General features: G+C 44.3%; 2 protein-coding genes across 4 annotated transcripts in view; one reads left to right on the plus strand and one right to left on the minus strand.

The window, feature by feature from the left end:
- The window catches only part of RNMT (RNA guanine-7 methyltransferase), a 67,630-nt gene extending 58,207 nt beyond the window's left edge, over positions 1 to 9,423 (minus strand). The window contains exons 1-3 of the mRNA XM_044293106.1: positions 9,307 to 9,423; positions 8,084 to 8,191; positions 6,997 to 7,096 (exon numbers count right to left, since the gene is read on the minus strand). Coding sequence (XP_044149041.1) covers positions 6,997 to 7,071 — 75 coding nt within the window. The 5' untranslated portion in view covers positions 7,072 to 7,096; positions 8,084 to 8,191; positions 9,307 to 9,423. The remainder of the gene's footprint in view (positions 1 to 6,996; positions 7,097 to 8,083; positions 8,192 to 9,306) is intronic.
- Positions 9,424 to 9,462: 39 nt separating this feature from the next.
- The window catches only part of FAM210A (family with sequence similarity 210 member A), a 36,335-nt gene continuing 19,996 nt past the window's right edge, over positions 9,463 to 25,801 (plus strand). Inside the window, exons 1-4 of one of the 3 annotated variants that reach the window (XM_044293109.1) lie at positions 9,463 to 9,563; positions 12,469 to 12,579; positions 17,730 to 18,143; positions 24,567 to 24,678. In XM_044293109.1, the coding sequence (XP_044149044.1) occupies positions 17,743 to 18,143; positions 24,567 to 24,678 (513 nt within the window). In that variant the 5' untranslated portion in view covers positions 9,463 to 9,563; positions 12,469 to 12,579; positions 17,730 to 17,742. Of the gene's footprint in view, positions 9,564 to 9,806; positions 9,940 to 12,468; positions 12,580 to 17,729; positions 18,144 to 24,566; positions 24,679 to 25,801 lie in introns of those variants that run through there. The other 2 variants (XM_044293107.1, XM_044293108.1) reach the window with 2 other exon arrangements.

Genomic DNA, 25,801 nt, shown 5'->3' on the forward strand with positions numbered 1-25,801 from the left:
ATAAAACTGACCAGTTACTTTTATTCTACAGGTCAGTACGAAACCGGCAACACCTTATATGTATAGTTTGTCTTGCGTTTTGATTAAAAATTTAAAAGTGGGGAAAAATAAATTTGTTTTATTTTTTTGCTGCCATATTTTGACCCCTATAACGTACACAATTGTGTACAGAGCTGTATGGGGGCTCATGTTTTGTGGGTCAATCTGAACTTTTCATTGATACCATTCTGGGGTGTGTATGACTGATCACTTTTTATTCATTTTTTTTTTTTCTAGAAAATTAAGCCGTATAGGGGGGATATATTTTTATATTATGGGCGTTTTCACGACACCCATGATGTGTATAAAATTTGGGGAAAAGTGGGGGCGATTTGAATATTTTTTTCTTGTTCCCATAACAATGAATCATCTGATTTCTATTATCATAGACTCCAATGCACTTGCATTGGAATCTATGATGATATTACTACTTTCCTATGGAGCCCCATTACGGGCAAGGGCTCCATAGGAAATATTATGCAGCAGCCTCCTGTCATTCATAAAGACAGGGGCTGCTGCACACAAGCTCCAGCTCCTCCGATCGCTACACGGGGAAGCCGGAGCATAACTGAAAGCGCACATTTCAGGATTGATCACGGCATCTGAGGGGTTAAATGTCCGCGATTGGCATTACTGCCGGTTGCGGACATGAGCTGCAGGTGTCTGCTATAAGAAGCAGGCGGCCACCATGTTTAAGACCGGCCCGATGACGTACATGTACGTCATCAGGCGTGAAAGGGTTAAGGTACCAAGGATTCAAGGGTTAAGGTACCAAGAATTCAGCGGTGGCTGGTAAGTGTGCACCAACCCCTGCAGAAAGTGAAGCCAAATTTTGCTGAAAAAGAATGGAAAGGGACAAAACTTGCCCTCTGATGGAACTGAGAGCCAGCCCCAAGTCCATGCTCGACTGCAGGAAAGACAAGAGTTGCGGCAACGAGAACGGAATGGGAGACAACTGGTGGCGATCGCACCAACTAAAGTAGGACTTCCAGGTCCGGTGATATATACGGGAGGATGATGGTTTCCTAGCCCGAATCATGGTCTGGACAACAACATCTGAGAAACCCACAGTCCTTAGTACGGCGGCTTTAACAGCCATGCCGTTAAATATAGCGACCCTAAATTCGGGTGGAAGATTGGTCCCTGCGACAAGAGGTCCTCCTGAAGGGGGAAGACGCCAGGGTCTGTCGGCAAGGAGGGATACTAGGGATGCGTGCCATACTCTGCGTGGCCAGTCCGGGGCCACAAGAATGACAGGCAGACCTTCGGATCAGATTTTCCAGAGAAGATGCAGAATGAGCGGAACAGGAGGGAACACGTAAGGAAATGTAAACTGCATCCACGGGTACACAAGGGCGTCTGATGCCCGAGCCAGAAGATCCTTGGACCTCGCAACAAATTTCTCTGCCTTGCGGTTGAAGTGGGAGGCCATGAAATCCACATCTAGGGTTGAGCAGTAAACCAGTGTCAACGTTATACCGCGGTATTAAGAAACAGCGATATGGCGATATTGCTGTTCCCAAATAGCCGCAGTATTTTGTGACATCATAGAAGTCATATGCACGATGACCACTCCTAAATCTGTCAGCCAGCCCCTACATCGTACCATACATACATATTGGTTCCTGCGGCGGCTGCCCCCGACTCCTTCTCGCTCCCATATTCAAGTCTCTGCCCACTGGACGAGTACAGGAGCGAGGTGCGCAAAGTCAGTCAGCAGTCCGTATCCAAGCCAAGGTGGGGGAAGAGGAGTAGGAGACCCTAACGGCCCGGGTGTCCTAAATAAAGGTTATAAAGTCTATGTCTTCTGCGGCCCTGGCCCTGCTTGCAAGCTACACTGCACATAGTGACGGCACTTGATCTCTCATAGCAGGCAATAATATACAGGTCATCCTGAGTCCCATCAGTATAATGTCTCCCTGTTGCCCCCATACAGGAGCAGCAAGACGACATTACTGTATGTGGGCCACACATCATTATTATACTGGGGGGGGGGGGGGGTACAAACTGTTGTCCCATTATGGCCCTTATGACCCCCTTACAGTATAGTTCCTGAGTCCAGACAGTATAATGTCTTTAGGTGGCCCCATGCAGTATAGTGACTCTTGTAGCCCACTGCCTGCCCAGGGGCCAGCCCGTATATTGTATAATGTCTCCTTGTGCCCCGCTGCCTGCCCATACACTATATAATGTCCCCTTGTGCCCCGCTGCCGGCGCATACACTATATAATGTCCCCTTGTGCCCCGCTGCCGGCGCATACACTATATAATGTCCCCTTGTGCCCCGCTGCCGGCGCATACACTATATAATGTCCCCTTGTGCCCCGCTGCCGGCGCATACACTATATAATGTCCCCTTGTGCCCCGCTGCCGGCGCATACACTATATAATGTCCCCTTGTGCCCCGCTGCCGGCGCATACACTATATAATGTCCCCTTGTGCCCCGCTGCCAGCGCATACATTATATAATGTCCCCTTGTGCCCCGCTGCCGGCGCATACATTATATAATGTCCCCTTGTGCCCCGCTGTGTGCCCATACTTGCAGATCTCGGGAAACACCTGTGGATGCAGAGACCATTCGCCATTATCGAGTCTCTCTCGGCTGAGAAAGTCGGCGATCCAGTTGTCAACACCAGGTATATGAACTGCCGACAGAGCTGGAACATGGCTCTCTGTCCAGGAGAGGATGAGCGCTGCTTCCTACATGGCTGCGGGGCTCCGGGTGCCGCCCTTGTGATTTAGATATGCGACTGCCGTGGAGTTAATGGATTGAACCCAAACTGGACACCCTCCATCCAATGAACCAGAGAGGCGAATCGCCCGCAATTCTAGAATATTGATCGGAAGGGAGCGTTCCTAGTGGGACCAGGTGCCCAGGACCGAAAGGATTTCCAGAACTCTCTCCCCCGCCCCCCAGCCTGGGAGACTGGCGTCCGTCATCAACACTATTCAGCGGAGGGGAAGGAAGGAGCGGCTCGATGTCAGTATCGGAGGCATCGAAGGTCTCGGCGGGTTTGGGCAGAGAGATGGACGAGTCGATCTAGGGAGGCCGGGGATTGGTCCCAAATGGTCAGAATGTGCCGCTGAAGAGCCCTGGTATGGAACTGCGCGTAGGGCAATGCTTTGAAGGAAGAGACCATGTAGCCCAGAGTCCTCATCATGCACTGGTGAATGGGAAGAGACTGAGGCCACAACAAGGAGAGGATCTGATGACAGAGTGGAGAGTTTGTCTGGGGGCAAGAATACCCTTGCCCGATCGTTGTCGAACAGCATGCCCATAAACGTCAGCTGTCGAGATGGGTGAAGACCTGAATTTGACAGGTTCAGAACCCACCTGAAGCGTTCCAGGGTGTCACGGAGAATGCGTAGGCTGTCCAAAGGTTGTCCAGAATCGTGGACCCTTGATCATGATAACGTCCAAGTACGGAATCGCCACTAACCCCCTGGCATGAAGCAGAGCCATGACTGAGGCCAGAAGCTTGGTAAAGACCCTGTGAGCTGTGGTAAGGCCGAATGGGAGGGCCACAAACTGGTAATGAAAAGGTCCCAGTGCGAACCGACACAGATGGGAACATGGAGATAAGCGTCCTTGATGTCTATTGAGGACAGATATTCCCCAGGTCCATGGATGCCATGACCGATCGCAGGGACTTAATGCGGAAACAGCAGAGACGAAGGAAGCAGTTGAGGGCTTTGAGGTCTAGAATGGGATGGACCATACCCTACTTTTGAAGCAGAACCGGAACAATCACTCCCTGCCGCAGAAGAGCGAGAATAGAGGGGAAAAAATAAATAAAAAAAAACAATGAGTGGGCGATGGAGAGCGAAAAAACCAGGGTGGATGTGGGGACCGGAACTCCAGTTTGTAACCCTCTGAGATCACTTCTCGTAGCCAGGCATCCAAAACGTGAGCTAGCCAAACATGCTGGAACAGATGAAGACGTCCTCCAACTTGACTGGGGGGGGGGGCGCCAGAGACCGCACGTCATGCAGAGGAGGATTTGGGGGGGGGGGGGGTATAGGGCTTGGAGGCCTGCTGGCGAGGACGACACTAGGAGGGCGAGGCTTAAAAGATGGCTTGCACTTCTGCTCTGTGGCAGATTTTTTGTGCTGGTCGCTTCGGGCTGGAAGAACTCCGAAAGGGCCGAAAAAGATTTTAGCTTTTTAGACCTGTTGAAGCGCGTCCTACTCTGTGGCAAATGGGTGCTTTTATCCCCTGTAGCATTAAAGATAATCTCATCCAGACGCTTGTCGAAAAGCCTGTTACCTACAAAAGGGGAGGGAAGTCAAGAAGCATTACCCGCCGCCCAGCAAGATAGCCACAGGGTATGGTGAATACAGTTGCAAGAAAAAGTATGTGAACCCTTTGGAATTATATGAATTTCTGCTCAAATTGGTTATAAAATTTGATCTGATTTTCATCTAAGTCACAACAATAGACAATCACAGTCTGCTTAAACTAATAACACACAAAGAATGAAATGTTACCATGTTTTTATTGAACACACCATGTAAAACATTCACAGTGCAGGTGGAAAAAGTATGTGAACCCCTAGACCAGTGATGGCTAACCTTGGCACTCCAGCTGTGGTAAAACTACAACTCCCAAGATGCCCCCCCCTTGCTTGGCTGCTCTCAGAACTCTATAGAAATAAATGGAGCATGCTGGGATTTGCATCCAAATCAGGTGAACGGTGTAGGAATTACAACAGTTTGCATATGTGCCTCCCACTTGTTAAGGGACCAAAAGCAATGGGACAAAATAATCAACATACATCAAACTTCCACTTTTTAATACTTGGTTGCAAATCCTTTGTAGTCAATTACAGCCTGAAGTCTGGAACGCATAGACATCACCAGACGCTGTGTTTCATCCCTGGTAATGCTCTGCAACTGTTCAGTTCCTGCTTGTTCTTGGGGCATTTTCCCTTCAGTTTTGTCTTCAGCAAGTGAAATAAATGCTCAATCGGATTCAGGTCAGGTGATTGACTTGGCCATTGCATAACATTCCACTTCTTTCCCTTAAACTCTTTGGGTCATTGCCCATCTGCACTGTGAAGCGCCGTCCAATGAGTTCTGAAGCATTTGACTGAATATGAGCAGATAATATTGCCCGAAACACTTCAGAATTCATCCTGCTGCTTTTTGTCAGCAGTCACATCATCAATAAATACAAGAGAACCAGTTCCATTGGCAGCCATATATGCCCACGCCATGACACTACCACCACCATGCTTCACTGATGAGGTGGTATGCTTAGGATCATGAGCAGTTCCTTTCCTTCTCCATACTCTTCTCTTCCAATCACTCTGGTACAAGTTGATCTTGGTCTCATCTGTCCATAGGATGTTGTTCCAGAACTGTGAAGGCTTTTTTTAGATGTCGTTTGGAAAACTCTAATCTGGCCTTCCTGTTTTTGAGGCTCACCAATGGTTTAACATCTTGTGGTGAACCGTCTGTATTCACTCTGGTGAAATTTTCTCTTGATTGTTGACTTTTGACACACACCTACCTCCTTGGAGAGTGTTCTTGATCTGGCCAACTGTTGTGAAGGGTGTTTTCTTTACCAGGGAAATAATTCTTCAGTCATCCACCACAGTTGTTTTCTGTGGTCTTGCAGTGTTGCTGAGTTCCTTCTTTTTAAGGATGTTCCAAACAGTTGTTTTGGCCACGCCTAATGTTTTTGCTATCTCTCTGATGGGTTTGTTTTGTTTTTTTCAGCCTAATGATGGCTTGCTTCACTGATAGTGACAGCTCTTTGGATCTCATCTTGAGAGTTGACAGCATCAGATTCCAAATGCAAATAGCACACTTGAAATGAACCCTGGACCTTTTATCTGCTCATTGTAATTGGGATAATGAGGGAATAACACACACCTGGCCATGGAACAGCTGAGAAGCCAATTGTCCCATTACTTTTGGTCCCTTAACAAGTGGGAGGCACATATGCAAACTGTTGTAATTCCTACACCGTTCACCTGATTTGGATGTAAATACCCTCAAATTAAAGCTGACAGTCTGCAGTTAAAGCACATCTTGTTCGTTTTATTTCAAATCCATTGTGGTGATTTAGAGCCAGCAATGTTAAAATTGTGTCGATGTCCCAATATTTATGGACCTGACTGTATGCAACGTTCCCCACACTTGTCCACGTGAGACTCTTTCTGAAATTTAAAACAGAAAGAGTCCACTTACAATCCAGATCCCCTGGATGACCTCAAAGAAAACATCACAAACACTATCTGCAGCATCACAAGCCGTATCAGGCGACATAATCCCACACGCCCAAAAGATGCATAGACGTGACCGGGGACCACTTTCAGCATCTTTTGTGACTTGTTGGTAATTTAAAAAAACACACACACAACACTTGCTATTTCATCTAGTCATACTATCACTGGAGGCCGGCTACTTTTTCGTGGGCCACCCTGTACAAGTGGTTTCATTTCATTGAAGAAGTGTGTATGTTTGAAAAAGGCTTGTGGCTGATCCAAAACGCTTTGCATGCATCTACACTGATGAGAAAAAGAGTTTAATTGCATAGAGCGAGTGCTGGGATTTTTTGTATAAAAGTGGAATCAGAATGCTTTCCATAGATCAGAGCACAGCATAAAGCAGAACGTACTTCCGACTCGACCACAGACTCAATATAAATTGTTAATAGTCAAAATTACAACTACCAGATTCAACAAATTGCCACCATTCACAATATATGCACATATATATTAGATATAGTATGTCTGTATATATGACAGAATCCACGAGTCACAAGTTACAATAGTCTATTGTCTCAGCTTATCTGCTCCCCCTCCCTGCACAAGTCACAGAACATGCTCAGAAGACTCATCGAAGTCAATGAACACCTCATGTCCATTGTGCTTGTGGTCCATGTCACTGGTTAAATTAGTAAAAGAAATATAATACATTATACTTAAAAGTGAAAGCAAATACATACAGTTTTCTTTGCAGGTGAATCTAAAGCATCAGACTTCCTCTTCTGAGGAGACACTGTTATACTGGGCGCCTCCATATCACGCGACTGAGGACCCGGAGAGCTGGAACCAGACAACAACTGGATTAGAGCCTGTAGGTAAAGGCTAATGTAAAGAAGATGACATCAACACATCAGAGTTCATGATAGGAAAAGCTATACATTTTCAATGGGAATCCACACTATAGTTCAAGGTGCACAGATATCAAATCTGTCTCACCAGAAAAGAACTGACGGAAATCCGAGTGCCAGCCTCAGATTTCTGCGTGGACTCAGTGGTGGATTTTCCTGACAGAAAGTTCATTATCTGCACATAGCCAAAGGCTGTTTTCATGGGACCTGATACAATTGTAGTTATTAGGAATAGGTTTTCAGCCTCTGGATGTTCCCCTTTCCACTTGATTAAGGGTCCATTCACACAACTGTATCCGTTTTGCGGTTCTGCACATTTTGCCCTATGTTACAAATGCCTAGTCTTGTCTGCAAAACTGACAAGAATAGGACGTGTTCTATCTTTTTTTGCAGGGCCACAGAAGGAACACCAGGATGCGGAGAGCACACAGTGTGCTGTGCTTATCTTTTGCGGCCCTATTGAAATGAATGGGTCAACAGCTTCTCCACAAAAAATGCGGATCGGATGGGGACCTAAAATACGGTTGCGTTCACAGACCCTTACTAAGACAATGGCACCTTTTTCTGTGATTTTTTACAATGTACCAATCTGCAACAAATCCAGAACTGTCATTGGCCTCACTTTGATGTAAACGTAACGCCAATTACCCAATGAACGAGTGAAACACTCGTTCATCGGATAATAGGGGGGTTCCCGAATACACCTTAATTATCGTTTGTGGGCAGCAGATCAAGCCATCTAAACGGCACTGCTGCCGGCAAACAATGATTCTGCATGGGAACGAGTGATGGCATTAGTGATCGCTTGTCCCATACTGTAGAGGAGAGCACATGTAAATGAAATGTTCTTCGTCCCTGACTAGCAAGCGACGCTCATCGGGCCATGTAAAGGGGCCTTAAGAAAGACGCAAGGACGTACATTCCGAGAGCTGCTGGCCTGTTTTTAGATCCGTCTTCAATTTTCTGTCTGCAGTCCTACTGTTTCAGTACATACAATTTATGACTTGCAGGAATTCATACTTCTTATCTGAATGGGGGGGGGGGACAAAAAAAAAACATTTTATTACAAAAACTTGCATAGAAGCCAACAAAATTTAAAACGACATAAAAACCAAATCCTTTAGGAGCCTCTGCTGCAGATTCCATAGTCTATGATGGAAAAAGGTTGCACAGCAAGCAGCCTTTTCAGCCTAATAGATGGACACCACAGCACAACCTGATGCCCCTATTGTAAGTCATAAAGGACTGTCACTGCAGAGGTCCGTCACGTGCGGTTTCTAATGAAAACAACCATGCGGATGTCTAAGCTGACTATTACTATTCTACTAAGTTCCTCCGGCAGCTCCCTAGTGGTCACTAAGTACATACGCCAAAACCACTATCTCCATGGAACACCTTCACTAGAAGTGGTGATGATCTGGTCAAGTCACAACTAGCTGTTCTAAGGCCTGTATTACACTGTCCGACTTTTCGGCAGATAATTGTTAAGGAGCCTTCACATGAACGCTCCTTAGAGATTATCTGGCAGTGCAACACTGCCGCCGATTGCCCAATGAACAAGCTCGATCATCGGGCAATCAAAATCTTTTACCTTGTTGAAAAAAAAACTTATTGTTTGCAGGCAGCAGATTGTGCTGTCTAAATAACGATCTGCCGCCGGCAAACCACTAGACAGTATGGGGCAGTGCGATGGCCCCCAATGCTGCAGAGGAGATCGCTGCATGCAGATAGAAGGATATTTGCCAACTTAAGCACTTCCATTCATCACTAGGGCATCGTTCTTCGATACGGTGGCCATATACTGTGGACCACAACACAGGCACAGCCGTCACACGTTGGTGGGTATGAGCTCTAAAGGCTACGTATACAGAGATAGCGGCAATCACTGAGACTGAACCTGCAGGGATATAAATGAGGTTACTGACTCTTTTCCTACAAAACCTGCTCTACGTGCTGCCCACAGAGAGGACCGCATGGCCAATGTATCAGGTACTGACTCCCCTCTCTATGGGATGAGGGCTGGTGTTCAGAACTGGCGTCTTTGAGCTCAGGTACCGCAGCCCCGTCTACACCTCCTGCTCTGACTCTCACTCTCCGAAGAGGCGCGCAGTCACTGAACAAGCAGCACCAACCTCTACTTACATGCCTGGGAGAGACGAGAAGCTGCCGGGTGCTAGTACTGCGCTGGAGACAATGCAGCAACCTCAGCGCTAACCGGAACTCCACTGCTACAGACTGACGTCCTAAGACAGCGCCGGCCTGGGAGTCACAGCGCCACGTGTGGCGGGGAGGAGGGATTACACCTCGCTAAGGGTTCTCTCAGCCGTGCGTTTCAGTTCAGGCGGTATGTGACAACAGTAGGCTGTGGATGAAGCAAAACGCTGCGTTAACGCTTGAGGGTTCGTTTTCTTGTGGTATTATTGCTGCTAGAACTGTAGTTAGAAGTGTTGGATTCAGAGCGGGAGGAGTCACATTATAGAATGCACAATGTTCCCTATGTACAGTATTTCTATTCACTCGCTTCCGATTAATAAAACGACCACAGTATTTTATACCCCGGTTGATAACAGTACAGACCGCAGCATCTTTCTGTATGGGAGTAAACTACATTTCCCATGATGCTGGCTGATCGCGCATGCGCTCGGGACTCCTGGGCGCTCAGTGCCTGGAGTGGGCGGGTTGGACGGAGCACGGTGCTTGTTCCCATGCTGAAACTTCCTTGTCATTGCAGCCTCTGAATGAAAGCAAAGCAGTCGGTGACTGGTGCAGGTACAGGTAGTGTTCTCCTGGGCAGTGCCCTGTGCAGGGGGTGGGCAGCGGGCCTGTAGTGGCAGCTCATGTCTGCCCAGTCACCATGGCAGGGGTCATTGAAGGGTATATTCACCTGGCACTTTCATGGCGTGCTGGGGGAAATATCTTTAATTCTATGTGTCTGTGTGACCAGGCTCTGAGGCTGCTGCGTCTTCATTGTGTGAACAGTGACCAATCTGATGATGGCCAGTGCTCTGCCTCAGTGTGACTTGTACTGGACAAGCAGGCGGGGAGGAGGAAAGCTCAGGGAAATCATGTGCAATATGTCAGAGTGAGTCACATTGCCCTGGCCTTGTACGGAGAGCCGCCGCTCCGAAGTATGTCATTGCCCTAATGTTCCATCACACGCCCAGCCCATGTCTGTACAGATGTGCCGCCTCTAACTACTGTATCCCTTATTATAGAGAAGCCATGGGGGCAATGTGCCTAGTGGAGGGGCTCCTGCCAGTCACAGACCACCTGGCACTGACCCCCACCCCACTTGTGCCGCCACTAACTACTGTATACCTTATTATAGAGAAGCCATGGGGGCAGTGTGCCTAGTAGAGGGGCTCCTGCCAGTCACAGACCACCTGGCACTGACCCCCCACTTGTGCCGTCACTAACTACTGTATACCTTATTATAGAGAAGCAATGGGGGTAATGTGCCTAGTAGCCTCCAACGAAGTACCTACATCTGTGAAAGCCATAACTTTTTTCTGTTCAGTTACAGAAATAATTTCTGGTCTATTTTCAGTGACATACGGGGCTTTATTTTTGTCATTTTTATTTTAGTTTTATATTTTTATGCCCAGGAAAAAAAATAGCCTTTCGCATTTTTTCTTTCATTTTTCTCGTTAATAGCACAGTGTGCAACTAAAATATTTGTGTAAATGAGCAGTATGTCCCCTTTTGGTGTTGTGGTGACCAGGGGCAGGGCTTGAAGCGTTTATTATTATTTTATCTTTATCTTTATTTTCTGAAACAACCTGCAGGATAACAGGCTGAACTTTTTCACCCTTACAGACTCTCTTTATTTTTTTGTTTACACTTTTGGCCCCCATGAGGTCATCCTGTACGATAAGTAAGGGACAGTATATAAGGCGCAGCAACAGGAGTCTATAATTTGAGCTTTTTTACAATAGTGTATCGCCTGTCATAAGAAAGAGGTGTTGTCTGAAGTCTTCAAACCAGGTCTCAACACAAACTCCAAGATGTTGAAAGCTTTGAGATAACCGTTAGAAGGTTCCTGGAGGTGGATACAGCTTGTGTCTAGTTACTTACCAGACCCTCATGTCTGTTCTTTACACTATAGTGTCCAGCGAGGGAAAGTGAAAAGAACCTACCTGTGGGCTACTGTTCAATGCCCTCCCTGACTACTGCGTCTGAGCAGTGGGAAGTTCAGGGTTACACATTCGGATAGGGAATAACTAATAGACTGTTAGGTGTCTGAACACTGGGAACCCCTCCAATAATGAAAACAGTGGCCCCATACCCTACGGAGCTCCCTGAAATAAATGCAGCAGCGGGTAGTGTATGTACCTGCCACCCCATTCCTTCTCTATTGGACTGCTGGGGATAGCTGAGGACAGTGCTTGGCTATTTCTGGCGGTTGCATAGAGAATAAATGTAGCGCCAAGGTGCATGCTCCACCAGCCCCTCCATTCATTTCGGGGCATGGGGCAGTCCCAGTGGTCAGACATATAAACGTATCCTGAGGATTACCAGAATACCCTTTTAAAGGGGTTGTCCAATCTCGCACCTCTATGCCACCAGTGTCAGAAAAGTACGGCCCCCAAAGTGAACAAGGGCGCTCCATGTATGCGCACCCACCCTCTATTGACTTTTATGGCAGTGCCGGAACTTCCATAGAGGTGAATGGAGAGGTGACCGTGCTTGCATAGTTCACTGTCCATTCACTTCTATGAGAGTTCTGGAATTAGCCGAGATGCGTGGTGCTCTCTTCTTCATTTTTGGGGCCCTGTTCTAGAGATAGGTGGGGCCTGCACCTATCGGACAAGATGGGCTAACCCCTTTAAGTCCATTTTCCTATGTCTTTTAGAAAAACTGAAACCATTTAGATTCTGTGTATATCTAGTGAAATTCGGCACGTTGATAACACCCTCCAGGATTATGCTGTTTTTAAAAGTAATTTTGTTGAAAGTTTAAAGTGTTCTTGCACTATTAACAAACTTCTGATGGGTAGTGGTCTGAATGCTGAGACCCCTGCCAATCGCTATAACAAGGAGATAGCGCTCTGTTGGAGCTCTTCTATCTCTCCTCGGCACTGGAGATGGGGGTCATAGACTTTCTGTTGAGCCCGTCTTCAGCAGCGAAGAGAGACAGCGCTCGGTGTTGATGCTTCTTTCTCCTTGTTTGAGTGATATTTGATGGTCTCAGCACTCGGACCCCCACCAGTCACTATGACATATCAAAAGTTTGGTAAAAGTACAGGTACTCTTTAATTCACCAAAATGTGTGATGTGGTAATAAAATTCTATCTTTGTTTTGCAGAAATTGCTGCTGATTGTACAGTATGCGGGTCGTGCGTTCCGCGGGTTTGTGACAGCGCTCTGTGGTTTTGCTATACCTCGGCTGGCTGTTTTCTCTATGTGGTCAGATCAGGTAAGATATGCTGTCCATGTGCAGATTGTAGATATCAAAGCTGCTGATTCCTACTCAAAAGTTAGGGTTGGGAATGGGATCTGTTTAGGGTAGAGGTACGCTATAAATCCTCACTTAGTGGTCATCCATAGTGTGCCCTGAGCAGGGTTGGATGGAGCGATGGCAGATGTGATCTTTCTCGTGCGCCATTACCCAAGGTCAGATCTTGGTTATGTTGTCTGTGTTCTGTAAATGGAGAGAGGAGAAGTCTAGCAGATGAACTAATGCTATTGGACTGTGTCTGATGAGACAACAGAAGAGAAAAAGTAAAGTTTTTTATATCACCAGGGGGCGCCACTCAATGTTTGATTGTATATAGAGTATCATCATAAATAATTAAAAGGTTAGAACATAAAAATATATATTTTACCAGAATCACTCAATTGTGGTGAAGAGGAATATATCCTGCAATGACAATTCAACACGGCTTGTAGCCATACAAAGATTCATCCATACACTGGAATAGTAATTGTACTCACTTCACCCAGGAGGAGAGATGGGGGATAAACTCAAGACACCCCCAAACCCTTCCTCCTGCGCCTGGTTCACTTCTAGAGTATCGGGAAATAACGGCAGTCCAAGAGCTGGAACTTCTTGTCAAAATCCTTTAATCAGACAATCAGGGTAGGGTGAGGAAAAAGCCCAACGCGTTTCGGGGATATATAAATCCCCTTCATCAGGAGCACATACAGTTTTGAGGATAGTGGCTCATTTAAAACCAAATCTGGCGCCAAAATCGATGTTTGAGGCATCACTTCCGGTCCACGTGTGTCCATGCGTTCCAGCATGGAACGCAAAACCGGAAGTGAGGTGTCAAATATATAAACAAAGCATCTGCGGATCTGTAATTAATGTCCAAACGAGGCTAATATACAGAGTCATGTTTTAACATGTATTGATATTAAGTATAATGCAGGTTATAAGATCTACAAATTATACAAAGTATATACAAACCCTATCTCTTCTATATTTGTGGGCGAACGACAGGAAGTGATATCACTTCCGGTGGGTCGAGTATATAAAACATAGGTACTCACAAAAGGGAGATATGTATTGGTCACTAAAGTAATAAGACCAGGGGAAAGGTATAGGTTTTGTGGGGGAGTAATTGTCTTACAGTCTCCGGCGACGGCCGTGGGGTGACGTCACATCTCGATCTCCGCCCACTTCCGCTCAGTGGAACGCAAGTGGCGGAGCCGAGGGTTTCCGTCACCAAGCTGAGGTTCAGTGCGCATGGGCAAAGGGGAACATAGGCATCTAAGGACATGATGTATAAAAGTGATGGGAACACATATAATGGTGATGTTCACATTAACATTTATCATTTAAGGGCCTCTGTTATATTCTCAGTCAATGTTGGGCATAGGGCCCTAGATCTATTAATGTAATATACGAAGATTTCCCAAATATAATGCAGTATCAATAAAAACACATATGAAACATATATCGGTCCATATACGAAATACATAAATATAAGAATATATAAAAAATAAATATAGAAGGTATATAAACATATATATATATATATATATATATATATATATATATATGGGAAATGTAATACAACATGTAAAAAAAAATAATATTTTTTTTATTATATATAGAAAAATAAATATATATTATAAATAAAAACCATATATATATATATATATATATATATATATATATATAGTGCAGGGTTCAAGTTCTTTGTCAATAATTACTATATTCTAGTGTTTCATTTAACCCGTGGAGGAATAGTGTATTGAGACGAAAAATCCAGTGCATCTCTTTCCTGCACAAAACTTGATAGGAATGCATAACGTGTTCTAGTGGGGTGACTTTCAGTAGGGCGGGATTGCTCTTATGTTTCTCTAAGAAATGTCTAGATACACTATGTGTGGTGACCCCTCGTTTTATGTTTGATCGATGTTCTGTCATTCTGTCCCTTAGGCTGGGTTCACACTTGAGCGTTGCGCAAACGCGCGTTTTACACGCGCATTTTTATGCGCGTTTTTGTAATAGTAAACGCGCGTTTGACGCGCGTTTGTGTGATTCACTACAGTGTCCTATGGCCACAAACGCCCCAAAAGTCGCTCATGTACTTTTTGGAGCGTCGGGCGTTTTACAGCGCGATCGTACGCGCTGTAAAACGCCCAAGTGTGAACCATTCCCATAGGGAATCATTGGTTTCTCCTTGTTGAGCGTTTTACAGCGCGTAGGAACGCGCTGTAAAACGCTCAGGTGTGAACCCAGCCTTACTGCTTGAGTGGTTCTTCCTACATATTTTATGTTACATGGGCAAGTGAGTAGATAGACTACATTCCTGGTGTTACAGCTGATCTCTTGTTTATATCTCCATATATCGTTTGTCGCGATTTTAAGCTCGGTAGTTCCGTGATTTATCATATTACTGAGAGCTGAGACCCCCACAGATCCCTATATCAAGGAGAGAGAGGCACATACCCGGTACATCTCACACCCTCTCACCCTGACAGGCCCAATATAAGTCTCAATTACGTCCTCGGCAGTGATGAGAGAGAATGCGATATGTGAACACTTCTCCCCTCATTCTAGTGATCGGCGGGGGTCTCGGCACTTAGGTCCTCACCTATCAAAACTTTTGATTTGTCTCTATGACATCAAAAGTTTTACCAAAACTTATGGCATGGGAAGAGAGACATTCTGGTAATGATTGCTTTTCTTCATTTTCTTTGTTCTTTATGGGGTTTTATTAGTTATTATCTCCAGGTAGGTCATCAATATCAAGTCCGTCATGGTACCCCCCCCCCCCCCCCCCCCCCCCCACAGTGAGTAAAATCAGATCAAAAAGTCTTACACACCCCAAGACGGCATCACTGAAAGCTACAGATGACCCTGCAAAAAATGAGCCATCACACAGCTCTGTAGACATAACTATAAGAAAGTTATGGGGATCAAAATATGGCAATGAAAGTATTAAAGCACAAGAAATTCTTTACTGCGCTTGGTAAGCTGCGAGAAGGCCGTGGCACTCACAGGAGCACCTTTGCCTTCTCAAACAGCTGATCAGCAGGGGTCCCAAATCCCCCACCGATCAGATACTGATGACCCACCCAGAGAATAGAGAGCAAATTTAAAGCCGTACCATCAGGAATGCACCAGTCCGCCAGCCACTGTAAATCCACAGCAGTCGCTCCAGTCCAACAGCACGAAAGATAATTGACGGTAGCACGTCCTCCATGGTTTCTTTATTCAAAACGGATCCATTAAAATGTACAAAGTTCACTATGTTTTGCCCTTTGTACATTTTTATGGGTCCGTTTGGAATAAAGAAACCATGGAGGGCATGCTGGCGTTGATTATCTGCTATGCTATTCAGGGGACAGGTCAGCATTTAGAAAGAGTCAGAAAGCCCTTTCTTTTAACCCCTCAGATGCTGTGGTAAATAGTGATCACAGCATCTAAGGGGTTTGACAGTGGGAGCGGGCTCTCTCTGTCCTCTGATCGGAGCTCCCACAGCAAAATCATAGGGCTTTGATTGGTTGCCATGACCGCGTGGGGCCCTCTGAAGGCTCCCAGCGCTGTCATAGCAAGTTGTCTGCAGAGCCATGACCTGAGAGGCAGCCGTAAGAATCCCATAAACTCCAGTAGTATTCTATTGCAGTCTATTAGAAAAATGATCAGAAGATTGCATGTACAAGTCCCCTAAAAAGACTTAAAATTACAATAAAAAAGTTTAACTAAATATGTAAAAAAACACCAAAATATTTAAAATTAAAATAACCCCACTTTCCCATATAAAAATAAACATCATAGGTATCCCCACATCAGAAAATGTCTGAACTAATAAAATATAAAAAATCTTTTTCTGCGCAGTGAACGCTGTAATGGAAAAATAAAAATGGCCTATTTTCAGTTTTTTTGTCATCTCAACCAAAAAAAATATGATAAAAAGTGATCAAAAAGTCATATGGACCCCAAAAAGGACCAGTAAAAACTACAGTTTGCCCCCATAAAAAACATACCCTCGCACAGTCCTGTACTGTAGACAGAAATAAAAAAAAAAAGGTATTGGTGTCGGAATATGGCAATGCAAAGAAACAATGTTTTTGTCAACAGTAGGCCTGCACAATAAATCGCCATATCGCAATCACCAATTGGCCGACCCAAAAATGCTGCAATTGTATTACCATATTTTTCGCTTTATAAGACAAACTCCCCCCCCCCCCCAAAAGTGGGGGGGGGGGAAATGGCAGTGTGTCTTATAAAGCGATGGTTGACTTTTCTATGTGGCTGACACGGATGTATCGCTGGCCGCTATGCTGCACAGCGCGGCCGGCGATACATCAGTTACAGTGCGGGGAGCGAGGAGGGGCTGGAGGCAAGTCGTTATTTTAATGAACAAATGTTCTTCTATTTATTTTATCTGTTCTGTGCAGTGCTATTAAGAAAATGGCAAGTTTTGTATTTTGTACTTTTGCAGTAATGCAAATATGTTATTTAATTTAGTAAAATATGTTTTATTTTGAAAAACACTGTGCATTTCAGTTCTTGAGTTAAGCATAACTACATTTCAGCATTATCAGTAATTTCTGTGTGCTTTTGCCTGGAAAATCCAAGCAAATAGACCTCTAGCACAATTCCCTTAAAATATTGCATCGCATACCGTTATCGCAATTTTTAGGGCCCTAATCGCAATCGCACAATATTCCCATATCGTGCAGCCCTAGTCAACAGTTTAGATTTTATTTTTATTTTTTTACCTACCACATATGTAAATTTGGTATTGCCAAAATCGTACTGACTCGCAGAATAAGGTTGTCATCTTATTTTTAGCGCATAGTGAACATGGAACCTTGGTGGAATTGCCTTTTTTTTCCAGATTCCTTCTTTTTTTCTTCTTTCTAAGCTATGGTAAAATAAGCAGCGCCATCAAACAAAATCAACCTGTCCCGCAAAAAGACAAGCCCTCATACGGCTATGTGAACAGAAAACTAAAATAATGGTGGCTCTTGAAAGGGGTGGAAGAAAAATGAAAAAAAAAAAATGGGCCATGTCCTGAAAGGGTTAATCCATGTGTGCGTTTCTGTTGCTTTCATCCACACCACCATGCTTTCTAGTGTGACTGTTTTTCTTTCTTTTGCTCATAGGCTTGATGTCAGCATGCATCTACTGAGGACTTTGTATCTGAGATGTCATTCCAGTATAATATCGTTACGAGCTTGTAGACAACAACAGAGATTCTTCTCACCAAGGATTGGATGTCAGGTTTTCACATTTCATGGACAGAACCATTGCTTCCATTCAGCCCCTAGACTAGAATCCTCTCAAGAAAAAAGAGACGGCCAGAGCCCTTCTCTTGATGCCAGTCACCCAGCGAAAAGCACAGAGACTGCCGCTGAGGCTCCGGTTACCGTAGAGGAGACGGACCCTTTACAAGACAAGTCCATTGGCCTGGTACAGAGGTTCAAAAAGACTTTTCAGCAGTATGGAAAAGTTATGGTTACCGTCCATGTGTTGACCTCCAGTGCATGGCTCGGGACCTTTTACTATGCGGCTGTGCAGTAAGTGTCTGCAGGGAAAGAAAGTGTCCATTTTTCTTATTTGCATTAGTTAAAGTGTCCCTGTACTTTAAAAAACTTTTGATATGTTGTAGTGATATATCAAATTTTATGATGGGTTTGGGTCTGAGTGCTGAGACTTCCACGGATCGCCAGAACGAGGAGCAAGACCCCGTTCACACAGAGTTCAGTCTCTCCTCGCTGCTGGAGATTGGCTCGGTAGAAAGTCTATGGGGGTCCTTTACAAAGACCAGAGTTTTACGTGTGTGTCTTGTCAAAATTAGGCGCATCTAAAGCAATCTGTTTGCCTGGAGGGAAAAACTACTCTGTTGTAAATTTCCCCGGACCAGTGTTCTGGTCTCCACCACTCCCAAGTGGTGAGGACGGAGTAAAAACTCCCATGCAAATATTGTCGCGCAAGCATTTAAAAAGTCGCAAAAAGGGAGTCTTGTGACATTTTTTTAATGCCAAAAACTGGCATAAGGATGTTATTAAAGGACCCTCTTTGATCCTATCTCCAGCAGCGAGGAGACACAGCCCTCTGCCGGATGCTTCCTTCTTCTCGTTCTAGTGATCGGTGAAGCGTCTTAGCACCTCAGCCCCCACGAGTCAAAACCTTTGATATGTCACTATGACATATACATTTTAAAGCGCACCTGTCACCAGGATCACCTCTGTTAAACCAGGCATACTATCAGGTAGGGTTGATCCTGCTGAATAAAATACCTGTCTTGTGAAAATCAGTTGCAGCGTTCCCGAGAAAACAATCTTCTATTCCTTATGCAAATTTGGGCTTCAGTGCACCGATGGGCGGTGCACAGACCCTCAATGCGCCTCAGCTTTCCAGCGCAGCCACACCCCTTGGTGCACTGAAGCCCTCATTTTTATAAAGAATAAAAGTATTTTTTTCTTGTAAATGCTGCAACCGATTTTCACAAGACAGGTGTCATTTTAATCAGTAGGACCAACCCTACCAGATAGTTTGTCTGGTTTGATAGATTTGATCCTGCTGACAGGTGCTCTTTAAAGGGATTGTGTCACTTCGGCAAGTGGCATTTATCATGTAGAGAAAGTTAATACAGGGCACTTACTAATGTATTGTGAATGTCCATATTGCTTCCTTTGCTGTCTGGATTCATTTTCCCATCACAATATACACTGCTGGTGGTGGTCATGCTTGCACACTACAGGAAAAAGTGCCAGCCTCATTGTTGGCCTGGGCCATGGGAGCTCACATAGGCTGGTGCTTTTATCTATAGTGTGCAAGCACGACCACTGCTGATGGATTGCAGGGTGGTCATAACCATGGAAACCAGCAGTGTATAATGTGATGGGAAAATGGATCCAGCCAGCGACAGAGGCACTATGGACAATCGCAATACATTAGTAAGTGTCTTGTATTAACTTTCATTACATTATAAATGCTATTTGCTGAAGTGAGACAACCGCTTTAAGTTGCAATATCCTTGGATTCTGGGAGTGCAGCTAAAGAAGTTACTTGTGATACATACCATTTTTTAAAGTTTCCTATGAAGTGAGATATCGTCTGGTCACCAAAAAAGTGAACCTGGTTGCTTCTACTTTCTCTATAAGGGGAATTACTATCTTACATATCCTCAGGATATGGTCTAAGTGCCTCATAGGTGTGGGTCCCACCTCTGACAGTTCTGTGGAGTCCTGTGGACCATTCTCATGCCTACAATGAAGGCGGTTGAGTCTATATGGTTCTGTACATCCCTATCATTGCAGACTGGTCCTAGGATCCAGTTATTTAACTGCTAGCTGCTGTATATAGTTTTGGGGGGATGGCATTTTATGCCAACGGGACTTGGTGTTTCTGCGTCATGTTGGCAGCATCCAGATCTCCCCCGCTTCCCGCTGCCTCAGTTATTTGCAGAGTATCTGCCGAAATTCTGCGACAGCAAAATCCGCGCCAGATGGTGCTGATCTTGATTCATTGGGGAAATGCCGCAGATTTCACCCTCTGCGTTACAAGGGGTGAAAGCCACAAAATAAACGGGCATGCTAGTATGTGAAATCCGCTCTACATGTCTAGTTATGTGCGGACTCTGTTCCAGATGTTTTCAGAATTGGTATTTTAGCAAATCTCATCCTTTGCTACTGTGGGTTTTCTGCACGCAATTCCACTGCAAAAAATCTGCAGCACACACAACGCGTGCGGCCGTATCCTAAGGGTAAATGCACACGGTGCGGATTATGTGCTTTTTGTCCGTGCGGATTTCATGTGGGAAAACCACAGCATAAAACAGTACCAGCAAATTTTATGAGATCAGACAAATCCCGTGGACCCTTTACCTTTTTCTTAGGCGCAGAAATTGACCTCTTGTGCGGATTTCACCCTTTTGAATGAAAGGGTGAGATCTTTGGAAAAGCAAACCCGCATAAAAACCACACCAAAAAACAGAAGTAGTGCGGATTTATGTGCGGTTTTGGTGCTGATTTTATGCGGAATTCTGCACATAAATCCGTACTATGTGCAGCCATCCCTAAAAAAAAAATAAAAAAATCCTGATGGTTTCATCATATCTCTTGTAAAAATGGAAGCTGCGACTCCTGTGTGAAAGGAGATTAATGAAGAATTGATAACTTGATAAAGTTGTATCCGTTTTTACTGATTTAAGGCCTCATGCGCACAAACGTATTTTCTTTCTGTGTCCGTTCCGTTATTTTTGCAGACCGTATGCGGAACCATTCACTTCAATGGGTCCGCAAAAAAAAAAAAACACTGAAGTTTCCGTATGTCCGTATTTCAGTTCCGCAAAAAAAATAGAACATGTCCTATTATTGTCCGCATTTCCGACAAGGCTAGTACTGTTCTATGAAGGGCCAGCTGTTCCGTTCCGCAAAATACGGAATGCACACGGATGTCATCCGTAATTTTTGTGGACCGCAAAATACATACGGTCGTGTGCATGAGCCCTAAAGGTGTGGACATACCCAGAAGGACCTTTAGATTTTTCTGCTAGAATTCTTTATTGAAATAGACGTCATTTACCATTTCGGAGACGGTTTGTGCCTGTTCCAGTTAAGGCTCATACCTCTGTTCTCCACATCTGTTTCTGGGATACAGTTTCCTGTGCGTAACCCCCGCCCGCTGCGTACGCGGCCAGTCTACAGCTGGAGAGCCGGGCACCTGACATCAGCGCAGATTACAGGACAAGTGTTTGTTTTAGTTACCCCCCAACCAACTGGCATCATTGCCCTTTCTAGCTGCTACTGATCGCAAATGTCAGTCTAAACTTAGCGTCCTCCTTTGCATTATATGTTCCAGACTATCAAAGTATGCCAGACAGTAGATTTATACGGATTGAATCACACTTTGTTTCCGCTCCTTGGGTTTTGTGTTTAGCATGCACATGTGCTGTTGTAATACAGATTGAAGCCAAAGCAAGGAATGGACTCAAGACGAGAAATAGAATCTTTACTATACAATCCCCTCCTGAGACTGCGGAATTTAATGCAATCTATAGGAAGAATGTTATAGAGCAAGAGGAGCTGAGCAGATTGACATATAGTTTTATGGGAAAAGATAAGTAAAACCTGCAAGTTATACATTTATATTCCTGCTTTTTCCACCTCCTGTGAACAGCTATCGGTACAGGGGGGAGGAGTTATCAGTGACTGACAGCTATCTCTTAAAGGGGTTGTCTCGCTTCAGTAAGTGGCATTTATCATGTAGAGAAAGTTAATACAAGACACTTACTAATGTATTGTGATTGTCCATATTGCTTCCTTTGCTGGCTGGATTCATTTTTCCATCGCATTATACACTGCTCTTTTCCATGGTTACAGACCACCCTGTAATCCATCAGTGGTGGTCGTTCTTGCACACTATAGGAAAAAGCATCAGCCTCTCTGGTGGCCGGGACTGTAGGAGTGCATATAGTTCAGTACTTTTTCCTATAGTGTGCAAGCACGACCACCACTGATGGATTGCAGGGTGGTCTGTAACCATGGAAACGAGCAGTGTATAATGTGATGGAAAAATAAATCCTGCCAGCAAAGGAAGCAATACGGGCATTCCCAATACATTAGTAAGTGCCTTGTATTAACTTTCTCTACATGATAAATGCCACTTACTGAAGTGAGAGAACCCCTTTAAGCACACTTATGCACACAATGCTGTCAGTCACTGATAACACCTCCTCCCTGTACCAATAGCTGTTCACAGAAGTTGGGGAAAGTAAAGATTTAAATGTATAAATTTATAGGTTTTATGGAATCCTTTCCGGCAAAACGACATATCAGTCTGCTCAGCTCCTCCTGCTCTAGAACATGCTGCCTGCAGATTGCACTGCATTTCATGTCAACAGGTCCTCTTTAAAGGGAACCTGTCACCGGGATTTGGGGTATCGAGCTGAGGACATGGGTTGCTAGATGGCCGCTAGCACATCCGCAATACCCAGTCCCCATAGCTCTGTGTGCTTTTATTGTGTAAAAAAAAAAAGGATTTGATACATATGCAAATTAACCTGAGATAAGTCCTTTACGTGAGATGAGTCAGGGACAGGACTCATCTCAGGTTAATTTGTATATGTATCAAATCCTTTTTTTTTTTACACAATAAAAGCACACACAGCTATGGGGACTGGGTATTGCGGATGTGCTAGCGGCCATCTAGCAGCCCATGTCCTCAGCTCTATACCCCAAATCCCGGTGACAGGTTCCCTTTAAGTACCAGCAAAGTGGATGACGTTTTCCAAAATCTCATTCATCCACAAGCTGTGCAGCAGAATCTGCACATGACTTTTGGTGCATATTCTAATTTGTCAGTGTGTCAGCCTAGACTACGAATTCCTACTCCCTGTATTGTCTGTGGCAGACTCAATTCATTTTGCAGCTCCAGAATCCCGGCAGATAAGCTGTGGATGTATCCTTTGGCTGGTTTCACACACTGTGGGGTAGATATTATCAACCCCCCTATGCTAGAATTTGGCTTTAAAAAGTTGCGAACTGCAGGATTTTGGCTTCTTAAACGCCATTTGCGCAAAGAGTATTGCGCAAATGGAATTTTTATGTCCCCTCACCAGTTTCCAAAAATGGGGAGTGGTGTGGGCAGGCTGATTTATCCCATTTTTCAACCATGCACGATGACTAAAATCTATGCCAGCTAGTGGTTTTTGTTTTTTTGGGGGGGAAAAACACATTAAAAAAAAATAATATATACCGGTATATTTTTTTTTTTTTGCCTGAAAGACTTCTGAATACTTCTCATTTTTAATATTGCCTATCAGCAGGATCAACCGTATGATAATAAATAGCAGCGTTCCTGAAAAAAAAAAATGTATTCTGTCGGTAAATGAGGGAACCTCAGCTTTTTTTTTTTTTTATAACTTGGGAACTTTTAAACCAATTTTCACAAGACCGGTATCATTTTTAATCAGGAAGATCAACCTTAACAGTCAGTATGCCTGGTTTAACAGGGTTGATCAATTGACAACTGGCTTAAAGGGCACCTGTCAGTAGGAGCGCTTGCTCTGCCAACAGCCGTTCCTCCTGACTCTTCATCCACTCCCATCAGTCTGCTGCTTATCTCCTGTGAGCATTGGGCATACCGATCCTTCTTTCTCCCTACATTTGCTATCGGGGGAGAGTCTGATGATCCCCATAGACATTAGCTGGCACAATTTTTCTGAGTGTCTGTTCTGCGCTGTTGTTGATGGTTGCTTTTTAGTGCTTGTGTGAAGACGTTTCGTTTAGATTTGTTAGATTGTTGGATAGGACTTGTGCCGTTCTGTCTAGCTAGTCTTCTAACAAATCTTGCCAATCATGTGCGCAATTTTATCCCCATCCAACCCTCTCAAGATGGCCTTCTTTACGATTCCTAGCCTGCTAATTTGGCACTTTTTTTCAAATAAATAAATAAATATATATATATATATATATATATATATATATATATATATAAAAATAGGCACTGATAATTTTACAATACATCCATTATTTGGGGGGTACTAGCTCTCCTTGGGGAGAGAGCACCTTAGTTGGCGTGAGGAGACTTACAGGCCATACGTGCTCCTGTGGAATTCCTGGAAGAAGGGATACAGAGGAGCTCTTAACAAGCTCTGGTTCTGATACCACCAGATGTAAGACAGTCCTATAAGTCACTGTTCAACCCTTCAAATAGGCCTTGAGACATGACTCGGATATTAAATAACATCCAGTAACAGTTGTATCTGATCAAATTTAGATGAGGTTTCATGGCCTACTGACTTGCTATAACTCCCAAGCTCCAGGAGAGGGCGCACTATGCCCATAAGTAATGCAAACCTCCATCCAGCAGTACGGTATGTTCTCTGCGTGATTTACTGAACTGATATGTGATGAGCACCACAGGAACGGTGTATATAGGTTTTAGGTTATCATCATTTTGTTGTTAATATCTTTTTTTTTCACTTTAATTAGAGGAATAAACGTGGTTCCTTTCCTGGAGTTCATTGGATTGCCTGAAAGTATAGTGAATATTCTGAAGAATTCGGAGAGCGGGAATGTGCTCACAGCCTATGCCTTGTATAAGGTAAAGTAGAGATCTTTTTTTTATATGGGGAGGGGTTCTTTACCGTAAATGCCTTCCACTGCATGTCATGTACAGAAGGACACCCTCCTCAATGACTGGACATGACATATGGAGGAACGTCCAGACCACCTTCAGTCACCGGCTTGCTTGTCTGTGACCTGTATTCATTTCCTTCCACAATCAAAGTTGGGATTAATGCTCACTTGCCATCAATTATCTCAGTATGCCCTTCAGTCATTCTGTCCCATGGCCAGTACATACTAAATCCTCTTTTTGTCATGATATTTTTCTATAACAAAGCCACATTATTGCCTGCTCATTATAACACTGGCAAGTCTGACAGCGCCGTGCTAGAGGAGTCATGGTGATGAGAGTCGGGCTGCTGGGGGGGTCGGAAGGGACCTTTCTTCATTGTCTCGATCACCAAAATTTGACATTGACACATTCCCTCTGATTGCATCATCTAGAACTCAAGCCTGTCAGGACCGAAAAAATAAATAAAACGACATTACTGTGCAGACGGTATATGCTGCTTCATCTTGTAACAGTGACAGTATTGACTTATCTTTTAGAGTCCACGGCCTGTCGCCGTCACATGTGACCCTCTTATGGCAAATAGTATTGCAGCTGCATTATAAAATTTGTCTGGTTAAAAAATATATATTTGAAATACACGTTTAGGGTATACTGCATTGATTCAGGGGTACCCCCCCAACCTGATCCAGGACCTTCATCTATTAGCCAGAGCTGAGAACGGTTACAAAGAGTGTCTCTGGTTATAGGGAATGACACTTTACACAAGCAGCTCATTGTTATTTAGCCCCCTATGGACCAGGCCCTTTTTCTTTTTTTTGCATTTTTTTGTCCTCCCCACATTCCAAGCGTCATTAACTTTTTAAATTTTTCGTTCACCTAGCCATATAAGGGCAATCAGACAGTGGTTAGGCTAGGTTATATGGCTAGGTATTTTTTAAACACCTTTTAATTTACCATGCCTTGTATTGGAAAAAGCGGTAAAAAAATTATTTGTGGGGTGAAACTGAAAAAAAAAAAAAAAAACAAGTCCACCAAGGTTTTTGGGGTTTTGATATTGCGGCGTTCACTGTGCACCAAAAGTAACATG

This window comes from Bufo gargarizans, chromosome 5 (genome assembly GCF_014858855.1).
Source record: "Bufo gargarizans isolate SCDJY-AF-19 chromosome 5, ASM1485885v1, whole genome shotgun sequence".
Taxonomy (NCBI): Eukaryota; Metazoa; Chordata; class Amphibia; order Anura; family Bufonidae; genus Bufo; species Bufo gargarizans.